General features: G+C 49.3%; 1 protein-coding gene across 1 annotated transcript in view; it reads left to right on the forward strand.

The window, feature by feature from the left end:
• Positions 1-8,211: 8,211 nt before the first annotated feature.
• Positions 8,212-12,844, forward strand: part of PGPEP1 (pyroglutamyl-peptidase I) — a 47,546-nt gene continuing 42,913 nt past the window's right edge. Inside the window, 2 exon segments of the mRNA XM_082455482.1 lie at positions 8,212-8,335; positions 10,401-10,453. Of these exon segments, the coding sequence (XP_082311608.1) occupies positions 8,302-8,335; positions 10,401-10,453 (87 nt within the window). The 5' untranslated portion in view covers positions 8,212-8,301.

The raw sequence follows: 12,844 nt of genomic DNA on the forward strand, positions 1-12,844 counted from the left end.
AGATGTTCACATTTGGTGAATATGGGTGAAGGGATAGGGGACTCTCTGTATTGTCTTTGCAACTTTTCTATAGATCTGAACTTACTCCAATATAAAAAGCTTATTTAAAAAAATCACATGACCAAGACATGGAAGCAACCTAAATGTCCATCGACAGATGAATGGATAAAGAAGATGTGATAGATATATATATATGTATATATGACAAATATATATAAATAAATAAAATAGAATATTACTCAGCCATGAAAAAGAATGAAATAATGCCATTTGCAGCAACATGGATGGACCTAGAGATTATCATATTAAGTGAAGTAAGCCAGACAGAGAAAGACAAATATCGTATGATATCACTTATATGTGGGATCTAAAAGAAATTATAAAAGTGAACTTATTGGGCTTCCCTGGTGGCGCAGTGGTTAAGAACCCACCTGCCAACGCAGGGGACAGGGGTTCGAGCCCTGGTCCGGGAAGGTCCCACATGCCACGGAGCAACTAAGCCCATGAGCCACAACTACTGAGCCTGAGCTCTAGAGCCTGCGAGCCACAACTACTGAAGCCTGCATGCCTAGAGCCCGTGCTCCGCAACAAGAGAAGCCACCACAATGAGAAGCCCACACACCACAAAGAAGAGTAGCCCCTGCTCACCGCAACTAGAGAAAGCCCGCGCACAGCAACCGACCCAATGCAACCAAACATAAATAATAAATTAATTAATTAATTTTAAAAAAATGAACTTATTTACAAAACAGAAATAGACTCACAGACATAGAAAACAACTTATGGTTACCAAAGGGGATAGTGGGGGTGGGGAGAAGAGATAAATTAGGAGTTTGGGATTAACATATACACCCTACTATATATAAAACAGGAAAACAACAAGGACCTACTGTATAGCACAGGGAACTATACTCAATATCTTGTAATAACCTACAATGGAAAAGAATCTGAAAAAGAATATGTATATATTATATATATAACTGAATCACTTCACTGTATACCTGAAACTAACACAACGTTGTAAATTACTATACTTCAATAAAAATAAAATCACACGTGACACACATGCTATGTGTAGGACAGGTTATGATGTTATGTTGAGATGCACTGTACAAAGTTAATTGTTATCAAGAAGAGGAGGACGACGAGGACAAGGAGGATGAGGTGGAGGTTGGGGCTGCTTGTGCAGGCTAAGGACTCAATTCCCCCTTGAATCCCAACATCCAACCCGTGAGGTATTTCCAGGGTTTTCCTCCACGTGACAGGTGGGGAAACTGAGGCACCACACGTGCATTCCCCATCAGTACCAATCTCTGAGTATCAAGTGCTCCTGGGGCACAAGCACCACCAGGGGAAACATCGAGGGCTGTGTTGGGTTATTAGAGCGTTAAGTTGTGTCTTCCTTGGGACTTCCGTGTTGGTCCAGTGGTTAAGAATCTGCCTTCCAATGCAGGGGATGTGGGTTCCATCCTTGGTTGGGAAACTAAGATCCCACATGCTGCGGGGCAACTAAGCCTGCACGCCCTAGAGCCTGCACCACAACTAGAGAGTCCGCGTGCCACAACGAAGATCCAATGCAGCCAAATAAATAAATAAACAAATATTTTTTAAAAATGTAAGTTCTTTAACAAAGAAAAGATTTATCTTCCTTAATTTTGTTTTCTTCTGTTTTAAGTTGCAGGTGGAAACTGCTTCCCCACCTCCCCCTCCTGCCACGACGTTCACAGCTTCTGAGGATTACCAGAACCCACTTCGCAAAAGGAGTACAGGAAAAAAAGAAAATTGCTAGAAAACTATATGCATCTTCTCTTTTTTTCTTATTCTTTCTTTTTTTTTTTTTTTAATTTTGGCCACGTGGCTTGAAGGATCTTAGTTCCCTGACCAGGGATCAGACCTGCGCCCTCAGTAGTGAAAGCACAGAGTCCTAACTACTGGACCGCCAGGGATCAGCACAAGCTGATCACATACCCTGCGACCCACTTCCCTCACTTGGCTTTTAAAAATGCTTCGCTGAAACCTTTCTGGGTGTTTGGGGTTTCTGAGCACAAGCCACCAGAGCCACCCTTCTCCTTGTATGGCACCTTACAATAAACCCTGCACTTTCCTTCACCACAACCTGGTGTCAGTAGATTGGCTTTACTGCATGTGGGTGAGCAGACCCAAGTTTGGTTCAGTAACAAAAGCACCCCCTCCATCTTCTAGTCTGAGCCCCCGAAAGGACTCACACATCTCAAGACCACCTGGAGAAAAAGGGGCATTCACCCGTTTAAACGCGCACGTCTACCCAGATGTCACTCTGCCTAACTCGGCCAAAAGGCCCATCCAGTCCCTACGCTGGCAGAGCCAAAAGGAAGGAGCCCCAAGAAGGCGCCATGGGGTCCCACGGGCTTCCACTCTCTCCCACCTCCCCCAAGGCCACACCCAGCAGGAGCTGGCAATGTGAAGAGTCTTGGAGATCCCAGGGGTGGGATCTGAACCCAGCCAGTCCTAGCCTCCCCCACCTGGCTCTCTGTGGCTGTGAGCCCCTAATCTCCCAGTGCTGTCAGGGTGGGAGCCCACAGAGAAATGCAGCTTCTTTCCCAAGCCAACCTCCAGCATGGTGGGTTCTGCTCTACTTAGCATATTTATTGAGCACCGATGCGTGCTGGCCCCTGTGCGCAGCGGTGACCAAGTCAGATCAGGTCCCTGCCCTCCCAGGCTCACAGTCCAGAGGGAGACAGTCGGCAGCTGCACAACTGTATGAATAAAAGTGAAATTACAGCAGTGACACGTGTTAGGAGCGATTGGAGATGGCATGGAGAGAGAGCATGTGGAAGAAACTGGATAGACTGTGGGTTTGTTGATTGACTAAGCAATACATCACACTCATCTTTCCATATGCAAACAGTGCATTCTATTTAAAAAATACTGTACAGTGCAGGTAATATATTCAATATCCTGTGATAAACCATAATGGAAAAGAATATGAAAAAGAATGTATATAGATGTATAACTGAATCACTTTGCTGTACAGTAGAAATTAACACATCATTGTCAATCAACTATACATCAATAAAAAAAAAAAAGATGCTCCATGAAGACATTCTGTGTGACCACATTGTTATCCATGCTAATACTCCTATTATATTATATACTTTACCTTCCTTCCCAGGACTCACTGGGGCCCCAGTACTTTTTGATCCCCATTTTACAGATGAGGAAACTGAGGTTTGGAATGGGAAAATAACTCATCTGAGAGCAGGCACCACGTGAGGAGCCAGGCAGAATTTGAACCCAGGCAAGCTGGCTCTAACCACCATATTTGCTGCCCTCCATTCTCTCCCTAAGAAAATTGCATAGAAATTTTAAGAGGAAAAATTCTTCACAAATGAAATGTTTTTGTTTGTTTTGTTCTGTTTCTTTGTTTGTTTGTTTTTACAACTCCGGGAAATAAGGTGTGGTACCTGAGTCCATTACATCGTACCATCAATTTCCTGGTTTTTTAAAAAATAATTAATTAATTAATTAATTTTTTGGCTGCGTGGGGTCTTCGTTGCTGCACCCGGGCTTTCTCTAGTTGCAGCGCACAGGCTTCTCATTGCGTTGGCTTCTCTTGTTGCAGAGCATCGACTCTAGGTGCGTGGGCTTCAGTAGTTGTGGCACGCGGGCTCTAGAGTGCAGGCTCAGTAGTTGTGGCGCACGGGCTTAGTTGCTCTGCCGCGTGTGGGATCTTCCCGGACCAGGGCTTGAACCTGTGTCACCTGCATTGGCAGGAAGATTCTTAACCACTGTGCCACCAGGGAAGCCCCAATTTCCTGGTTTTGACAATGGTTTAGTTAAGTGTCCATGGAGTGGGAACTATTTTTGCAACTTTGTCAGTCTTAAAATATTTCCAAATAGGAAGTTAGAAAAGTTGAATGGTCTAAAGAATTGAAAGCAGGATCTCAAAAAGATACTTGTGTATCCATGTTCACAGCAGCATTACTCACAATGGCCAAAAAGTGGAAGCAACCCAAGTGTCCATTGATGGATAGATGTATAAACAAAATGTGGCCCATTCATACAGTGGAATATTATTCAGCCTTAAAAAGGAAGGACATTCTGACACATGCTACTACGTGGATGAACCTTGAGGACATTATGCTAAGTGAAATAAGCCAGTCACAAAAGGACAAATACTGTATGATTCCACTCATATGAGATACCTAGAAGTAGTGAAATTCACAGCGAAAGAAAGTAGAATGGTGGGTGCGGGGGGCTGGGCTGGGGTGGGGTGGGGAATGGAGAGTTGTTTCGTGGGTACAGTTTCAGTTTCGCAAGATGAAAAGAGTTCTGAAGGTTGGTTGCACAGCAATGTGAAGAATGTACTTTTAACATTGCTGAACTGTACACTTGAAAATGGTCAATTTTATGGTTTTACCACAATTTTAAAAAATTGAGTGGTGTTTTTTAAAAAAGAGAGTGTATCATCTTTATTTCTTTTTTAAAAAAATTTATTTATTATTTATTTTTGTCTGTGTTGGTTCTTCGTTGCTGTGTGCAGGCTTTCTCTATTTGCGGCGAGCAGGGGCTACTCTTTGTTTTGTTGCGCGGGCTTCTCATTGCGGTGGCTTCTCTTGTTGCGGAGCATGGACTCTAGGCACGTGGGCTTCAGTAGTTGCGGCATGCAGGCTCAGTAGTTGTGGCTCGCGAGCTCTAGAGTGCAGGCTCAGTACTTGTGGCTCATGCGCTTAGTTGCTCCGCGGCATGTGGAATCTTCCTGGAACCCGTGTACCCTGCATTGGCAGGTGGATTCTTAACCACTGCGCCACCAGGGAAGCCCTCATCTTTTGTTTCTGAGTAGTCCACGTATGTACACAGTGGAAGAAATGCTGAGGGTGTCTCCCCTCCACCCCCACTTTCACCTCCCCTGTATCCCGGTTCCCTCCCCAAAGCCCCCACTGTAATCAATTTCTTACTCTTCCTTCCTCAGATATTTTCTGCATTTGCAAACACATTTTTCTTACTCTGACATTTGTTTTTCATTCCATCAATGCTTCCACGCTGTTTTTTTTTTTTTAATCATTGTGATAAAATACACATAACACTTACCACTTCAACCATTTTAAAGTGTATGATCCAGGGACTTCCCGGTGGCGCAGCGGTTAAGAGTCTGCCTGCCAATGCAGGGGACACGGGTTCGAGCTCTGGTCTGGGAAGATCCCACATGCTGAGGAGCAACTAAGCCCGTGAGCCACAACTACTGAAGCCTGCATGCCTAGAGCCCGTGCTCCGCAACAAGAGAAGCCACCGCAATGAGAAGCCCACGCACCGCAATGAAGAGTAGCCCCTGTTCGCCACAACTAGAGATAGTCCGCATGCAGCAATGAAGACCCAACGCAGCCAATAAATAAATAAAAATAAAATTAAAAAAATAAAGTATATGATCCAGTGGCATTAAATACATTCACCATGCTGTGCAACCATTGCCTCTTATCTAGTTTCAGAACACTTCTGTCACCCCCAAAAGAAACCCTGTCCCCATTAGCAGTCACTTCCCATCTCCCCTCCTGCAGCCCCTGGCAGCCACTAATCTGCTTTCTGTCTCTATGAACTTGCCTGTTCTGGACATTTCATATCAATAGAATCATACAGTATGTGGCCTTATGAGTCTGGCTTCTTTCACTCAGCCTGGTGTTTTAAGGTTCATCCACTCAGTAGCATGTGTCAGGGCTTTATTCCTCTTCACTGTTGAGTAATATTCCATTGTATGAATGGACCTCGGTTTGTTTCTTTATCTGTTGATGAACATTTGTTTTCTTTTCTTTTGGCGATTGTGAATAGTGCTGTCATGAACTTTCACCTATAATATTTGGACACCTATTTAATTATTTTGGCTTTATCCCTAGGAGTGGAATTTCTGGGGCCTATGGTAACCATGTTTAACTTCTTGAGGAACTGCCAAACTTTTCCACAGTAGCTGCACCACTTTACTGCACTTGGCTTTCCAATGTAACCATCTTGGTTTTTTAAATAAAGAGCTCTCCATCCCTTCCCCTCCCTTCACCTAACCCCTCACAGGCACTGAGCTGCTCGTTACACTGTTGCAAAGCCAGACTGTGAACACACAACTTGGCCCCTCTAGCCAGCTTTCTTTGGCCCTGCTTGTCCTTCCTTAAGGACTTTGGTCCTGCTTTTCCTTCCCTAAGGACTCACCCACTTATTTCTGATCCAAATCCCAGCCCCTTCCATGTGTGACCTGGGACGAGTGGCTTAGCTGCTCTGGGTCCCTTTTCCTTACTTGCAAAATGGGATAAGAATAGTTCCTCCTTCCAAAGATTTGTGGTATCAAAAAAGAGAACATCAGTGATGTGCTTAAACAGGGCCCGCATCCAGTGAATGCTAACTTTTACCCCCGTCACTCTCGGCAGTAGCATGTGACACAGTTTTTCTGATCACCGCTAACTTGGTGTCATCAATTTCCTCTTTTTTTTTTTTTTTTCCCAGTGCAATGGGGGGGAAAATGAAACCCTCTGTGGTTTCCCTCTCTTCACATACCCAGCTTCTAGCAATACATGCACTTTGTACCAGACACTTATTACATGTTTGAGTTATAAAACCAGATTCTTGGTGAGATTTTTCTTCTGTTCTTTTCTTCCACTTGGCTGAGGTCTTGCTCCCACAGCTGGCCCAGGCTGGATTTCAGATTTTCTGAATTCTACCTGAAACTGCCAGAGACCAAAATAGCCACTGAGTGTGTGACCTCTGGTCTGAGCTTGCAAACAAGGCTCCTGGGCAGTTCAGAGAACACTGCCTTGGATATTCTGAGGCTTGGGCCAGAGGCAGACGGTCCTTGGTCAGCACCCTGACTAATCTGGGCCAAGGCTGCTTGGAATGAGATGTCAGTGACCCACGTCCAAGGTCCAGTCCTGTTTCTAAGGATGTGGCCAGAAACTCAGCTGTATTTTTTGGCTATTTTAGGAAGAATGCTGGCCTCTGCTGAATGTGGGTTGGCGACCTACTGTGTGCCAGGCACAAGGCTCTAATGGAGACATAACCCTGCTCTGGAAGTCAGGGCAGGAAATGGGAAATAAACCAGAAAAGCAGTGTTGGGCTTCCCTGGTGGCGCAGCGGTTAAGAATCTGCCTGCCAACGCAGGGGACGCGGGTTCGAGCCCTGGTCTGGGAAGAACCCACATGCCGGGGAGCAACTAAGCCCGCGAGCCACAACTACTGAGCCCGCGTGCCGCGACTACTGAAGCCCACGTGCCTAGAGCCCGTGCTCCGCAACAAGAGAAGCCACCGCAATGAGAAGCCCGCACACCACAATGAAGAGTAGCCCCCACTCACCGCAACTAGAGAAAAGCCCACACGCAGCCAAAAATAAATAAATAAATAAAATTTAAAAAAAAAAAAAAGCAGTGCCTATAAAGGAATGATTTCTGAATGTGATTGCTGCTCGGAAGAGGATGAAACAAGGAAATGAGGTGGACTTACTGGGGTGGTGGTGAGTTGGGGTGGGGGATTTCAGCCAGGGTGAGGAGGACCCCTAGGAGGAGGTGATGTTCCAGCTGAGCCCTGAAGAAGCAACTAGTTTTGCAGGAACCTGTAGGGCATGTTCCAGGCAGAAGAAACAGCAAGTGCAAAGGCCCTAAGGTTAGACTGTGTTGGGTGGGCCCTTGGAGGACTGCTGGGTCTAGAGCAGCTGTGTATTGGGGAGAAGGAGGGAGGGGAGGCCCAGGTCTCTGGGGCCACACCAGCCTCCTTAGCAACACAGGAGCCTGCTTTGGGCACCACCTAGCTGTGGGTGCCCGGTTTTCACTTTATTTCATCCCCGCCTCAAACTCCTGGCTTGAATGCCGCATCTGTAACCCCAGGAGGCTTTAGGTGAATGGCCTTCCGAACTATGCCTCAGTTTCCTCATCTGTAAAAGGGGCCGACTAATGGAGCCTTGCTCACAGGGAGGTGGGGGGCACCGATATAACTCACAGCAAGCGATCGGTGAACATTGTGGAGTGAATAACCGGCTCCGTCCCCAGCGCGTGACTCGAGTTCAAGCGGCCACAGCCTGCAGGCCGAACTGTCCCCATCCTACGGGTGGGGAAACTAAGGCTGGGCAGTGGGGGCAACCACGCACTACTGGGGGGAGAGTTCGGGATGAGGCGTGCACTCTGCGTCTTGGTCGCGGGGACGCGCACGCCCAGCGGCCCGGCCGGGGGCGGGGCCAGGGCGGGGCGGGGCTGGGCTTTGGGGCGGGGCGGCGCGGTGGCCGAGCGGCGGCAGCGGCGGCAGAGGTCTCGCCAGTCCGGACAGGAGTGGGTCAAAGGCGCAACCTGAGCCCGCCATGGAGCAGCACAGGAAGGCGGTGGTGGTGACGGGTACGCGGGTAGTGCGCTGATGGCGGCCGCGGCAGCGGCGGCCCGTGGCTGGGGCGGGTTGGGCGGCTCCGGAGGCAGCGGGGCCGGAAGAAGCGCGGTGGCGCGGGTGGGGCAGGTGCTAGAAGTCGTCCCAGGTTTGGAAGATGTCATCGCCCACGGGAGCCCAGCTCAGTCCGCGCGACAGAGAAAGTGGAGAAGGGGGCGCCCCTGTGGTCCCACTGTCAGGAGTCGGGGCAGGCAAGGACGTGGGGGTCCTGCCAAGTGCCCCACACGGAGCAAGCCCCTCTGGCCTCCTTCCTTCCCCAGTCGGGGACAGGGACCCTCCGGGCACCTGTTTGTTGTGTCTACCCGGCCGGCAGGCTGGACTGGACTCCTCCCTGCCCCTCCCGAGGTCGGGTTTGTCACCACCCTCTGTCCCAGGGGACAAAGGCCGATTTGCGGGCAGGAAGTGCCCCGTGACAAGTTAATCTCTTGCCAGCCACTGCTCCCCGAGTCTTGCGCTAATGGGGGGCTGCTCCCCCGAGGCAGGGGCAGGTGAAGTTCGGGGAACCTCGGGTGCCCGGCCGTTCTTCCGCTTGTCCCAAGGACTGTCTTGGTCAAAATCTTTCCTGCCCGGGCTGTTTCTGGGTGATCCCGGACCCCCGCCCCACTGTCACCGACTCCCCAAAACTAACTGCTTCTCCTCTAGGAGACTCAACCTCGGAGCCTCGTGTGCGGTCAGTTTCTGCCAGGCCTCTGGTCGGGGTGGGGGGTGGGGGGGTGCGGTATTTTGACCCTGTCAGGAGGGGTCAGAGTGAGAAATCCAGCTAAGGTTCGAGCAGGTATATTGTGGTCCAGGGAGGTTTGGGCTGGTCCTCGAATTTCCAGGAATATGGAAGAAGCCACTTATCTGACAAACAGGTGTGTCAAGTTGCCAGAGGGTCACTTTCCCCTGCAGCCCTCCTATATCTGCTTATTTATTACTTTAGTCCTGACTCAGCAGGCAGCCATGGGACTGGGCATTTTTCTTGCATGAGCTCATTAAATCTTTACAGTCTCCATTTTGCAGAGGGGGAAACTGAGGCTCACAGAGGTCACCTTGTTTGTAAGTGGCTGAGCTGGGACTCATACTTGGTCCATGCAGGAGGAGGAAAGGGGTGGAGAGGTTCTGACCCTACTTGGGGGCCCCTTGCTGTTCCAGGGAACAGTATCCCTCCCAGGGCCGTGATACCACTTGGGACACTTGGCCCAGCTGGAGTGACCCATGGTTCAATGACAGGCTTTCTTAGAGAGGTTTATTTTTTAGGTGGTGTGTTGGGGCGATTAGAAGAGGGAGGCCACAGACTCTCCTGGGTCTGTGTTTGAATCCGTGCTCTTCCATCTTCTTGCTGTGAGACCTTGGGCAGCTGGCTTCACCTCTCTGTACCTCAGTCCTGGCTCCTCTAAAATGGGCCCAGGAAACACCCTTGCCTGAAAGGGAGGCACAGGGAGGCTGAATGCCACAGGGCATGCAGAGCACTTAGCACATCCTCAGGTGAGAATCTGGTTTGTAAATGGGGCCTGGAGTTTGAGTGAGTAGGGAGGAGGGTGGTGGGATGACGTCTGGACAGCCTGACCTGGGAGATACCCACTTGCATCCCTTAAGGGCCGTTCCTTATCAGGCGATGATTCACAGACCGCCTATGGCCCTGAAGTTCCAGAGTCCAGGGAAGAGGCACAAAGACAATGATAAAATTATATTTGGGGGTCAAGGATAGGGGAAGAAATTGGGAAGGGAACAAGGCCAGCCTTTTCTGGGGCAAAAGGAGGGCACTGGCTTGTTGCTGGGCATGAAGGTCAGGTGAAAGTGAGGACGACCAAGGACTCACAGCTTCTGTTAAGAGCAGACAAGTTTGTGTGGTGGAGGGCTCTGAAGGGACACTGGGTGCACCCCAGAACTTGGGACCAGGCCCCCAACATTGTCCCAGGTGGCAGCTGCTCCCGAAGCTCCCTGCTCCATTCTCCTGGATGAAAGCAGCAGCCTGGCCCTGGGCAGGCCAGGAGGGGCTGCTGGGTGGTGACATGCTGCTTTTCTTATTTTTTTCAGGGTTCGGCCCTTTTGGGGAACACACTGTGAATGCCAGCTGGATTGCAGTCCAGGTAACTGGATCCAGAGGGGAGGAATCAGGCTTGGGGCTGGGCTTACCCTGGAAATACTTGACACCAAAGAAAGGAAGGAACCTACGAAGAGACCGTCTCCCGTGAAGCTTCCTGAGAGATATTTAAGTCTGATATACACTTCCTCTAAGATAGTTACCACTGTAGCTTGCGTTTGTTGAGTGCTTGCTGTGCGCCAAGCGTTTTTTGCTGCCCAGCTTGCTGAATTCTCCCAACAACCCTTAGGTGCAGTTATTCTTGTGCCCACTTTATGGATGAGGAAACTGAGACACAGAGAGAGTTATCTGAGGTCATCCAGCTCAGAAACCAGAGTGGCATTTCTTCGGAAGTATCCCATGCCACAGCCAGGTTTTGGGGGAACAGGCAGGGATATTGGGGGATGTATTAATCTTGTAGAGGGGGTGCAGTGACCCTCAGTGTTGCTTCCTGGCAGCTGGAGGAAGCAAAGGCTGCATGTTGGGGGGGAGGAGGTCTTTCCCACTGTCCTGAGCCTTCCAGTTTCTTTGTCAGCTGGGACATTTGGAGGGACAGACTGGGGAACAATGGGCAGAAAGAAAGAGAGAAAAGTTTTCTCCTTATATAAATCAGATCTGCACGGACCGGAGCCAAACTAGTGTTAATCCTAGCCCATTAGCTGCTTGATTTAAAGCATCCCCTGCTTTCCACTCCAGAGCCCTGAAGTCGGAGAAAAATCCAAGTTGAAACCTCAGTGTGTCTATTCCCAGTTGAGGTGCCCCACCTTTTTTGTTACCCTTCTTCCAGACCTCAAAATCTTGGCCACATTCCTCTCCCTTTTTAAAAATTTTCACCCCACTTTGCTAGCAGAACAGAGGGACAGGATCCCCGGGACTCTGCAGATGGGAGCATGTCTGAGGCCCTGCTCGTCGCACCCGCTCCCTGGAGCCCCAGACAAAAAAGAAACAGCGTGTTTCTGAAGACGTGTGTGTCTGGCTTTGTGCGAGTTTCAGACAGGAGTCTTCACGGGGCTGAGTGGACACAAAGCCGTGTGTCTGAATTCCTGGGCCCCAGACACTATGATCTGCATCTAAATAGGAGAAAAATCAATTAAACAATCTTTGGAAATCCCTCCTAGCTTTGGGACTCGGATGGTGGAAGATGGCAGCTTTTCATCCTGCTGCCGGTGGGGAAATACCACTTATATTTCAGTCACCCATCTCTCCAGACCTCACCTCTAGAAGACTTTCAGTTTTCTTCCTCAACTTTATGAGACAAGAAGGGAGAATTCTCCACCATTCCCCAGCTAAAAAAATGCCAACCTTCCCAGATCCAATTGTTTCCCTTAAAAAAACAACAACAACAAAAAAACTGGAGTTGCGTGTACGTACCCTGAGTGTGCACAGTGGTGTTTGTCCATGAAATTTTACACATCTGTACCTCCGCAGCACCTGAGTCCAGATCAAGACCTAGAACATTCTCAGCCCCTTCTCTGTTCGTCCCCATTGCAGAAGCCCCTTGTGTCCTTTCCCAGCTACTCCCCCTGCACCCGCCAACCCCACTCCCAGGTGTAAACCTCTCTGCTGACTTTATGGCCTCCGTAGGTGCGTTTTACCTGTTCTAGAGCTTGGTGTCAATGGAATTGCACTTGGGTCCCATGCCTTCTGCACAGCAGAGCATCTGCCGGATCCACGCATGGGGTGGCTAGGAGCCTCTGGTGGTGCTTTTCAGTTTCTCTGGATAAAACAGATTTGCCCGTGGAAAGGGTGTAGTCATTGGATGGGTCAAATCCATCCCTCAAGAAAATATGCCTCAGAGTGTTCTTGGTGTGATCCAGACATGAGTTGCGGGCAACCATTGATGTCTGTCACCTCAAGCTGAAGATGGGTGTTTGGTGAGGCGGGGTGAGCAGCCGTTACTTACTGTCCCGACTGATTTTTCTGAAGCTCAAGTTGCCACCTGTGGAAGGAACTCCTCCTCCTCTGCCAGGGACCAACTAACTCACTTCTCTCTGTCTGTCTCTCCCCTTCTCTCTGTCTCTCTCTGTTTCTCTGTCACTCTCAGTCTCTCTCTGGGTGTCTCTCTCTGTCTCTCTTTCTCTCTGGGTCTCTGTCTCTCCCCTTCTCCATGTCTCTTTCCATATATCTTTCTCCCCCACTGTCTCTCTCTCTTTCAGTTTCTCTTGGCCTCTCTGGGTCTCTGTCTCTTCCTGTCTCTGTCTCTCACTCTCCCAGTCTGTGTCTCTCTCCATGTCTGTCTTTTGCTCCCTCCTCTCTCCCTCCCCCCACCTCCTTCTCTCTCTCTCTCTTTCTTTCTGTCTCTCTCCTCTCTCTCTTATCTGACCTTCCTTCTTCATGCCCTGGGTGAACTGGCACCCCAGCAGAGAGTGAACTGTTTCCCACCAGCCACATTCGGGAG

The sequence above is a fragment of the Balaenoptera physalus genome (genome assembly GCF_965194825.1).
Source record: "Balaenoptera physalus genome assembly, chromosome: 3".
NCBI lineage: Eukaryota > Metazoa > Chordata > Mammalia > Artiodactyla > Balaenopteridae > Balaenoptera > Balaenoptera physalus.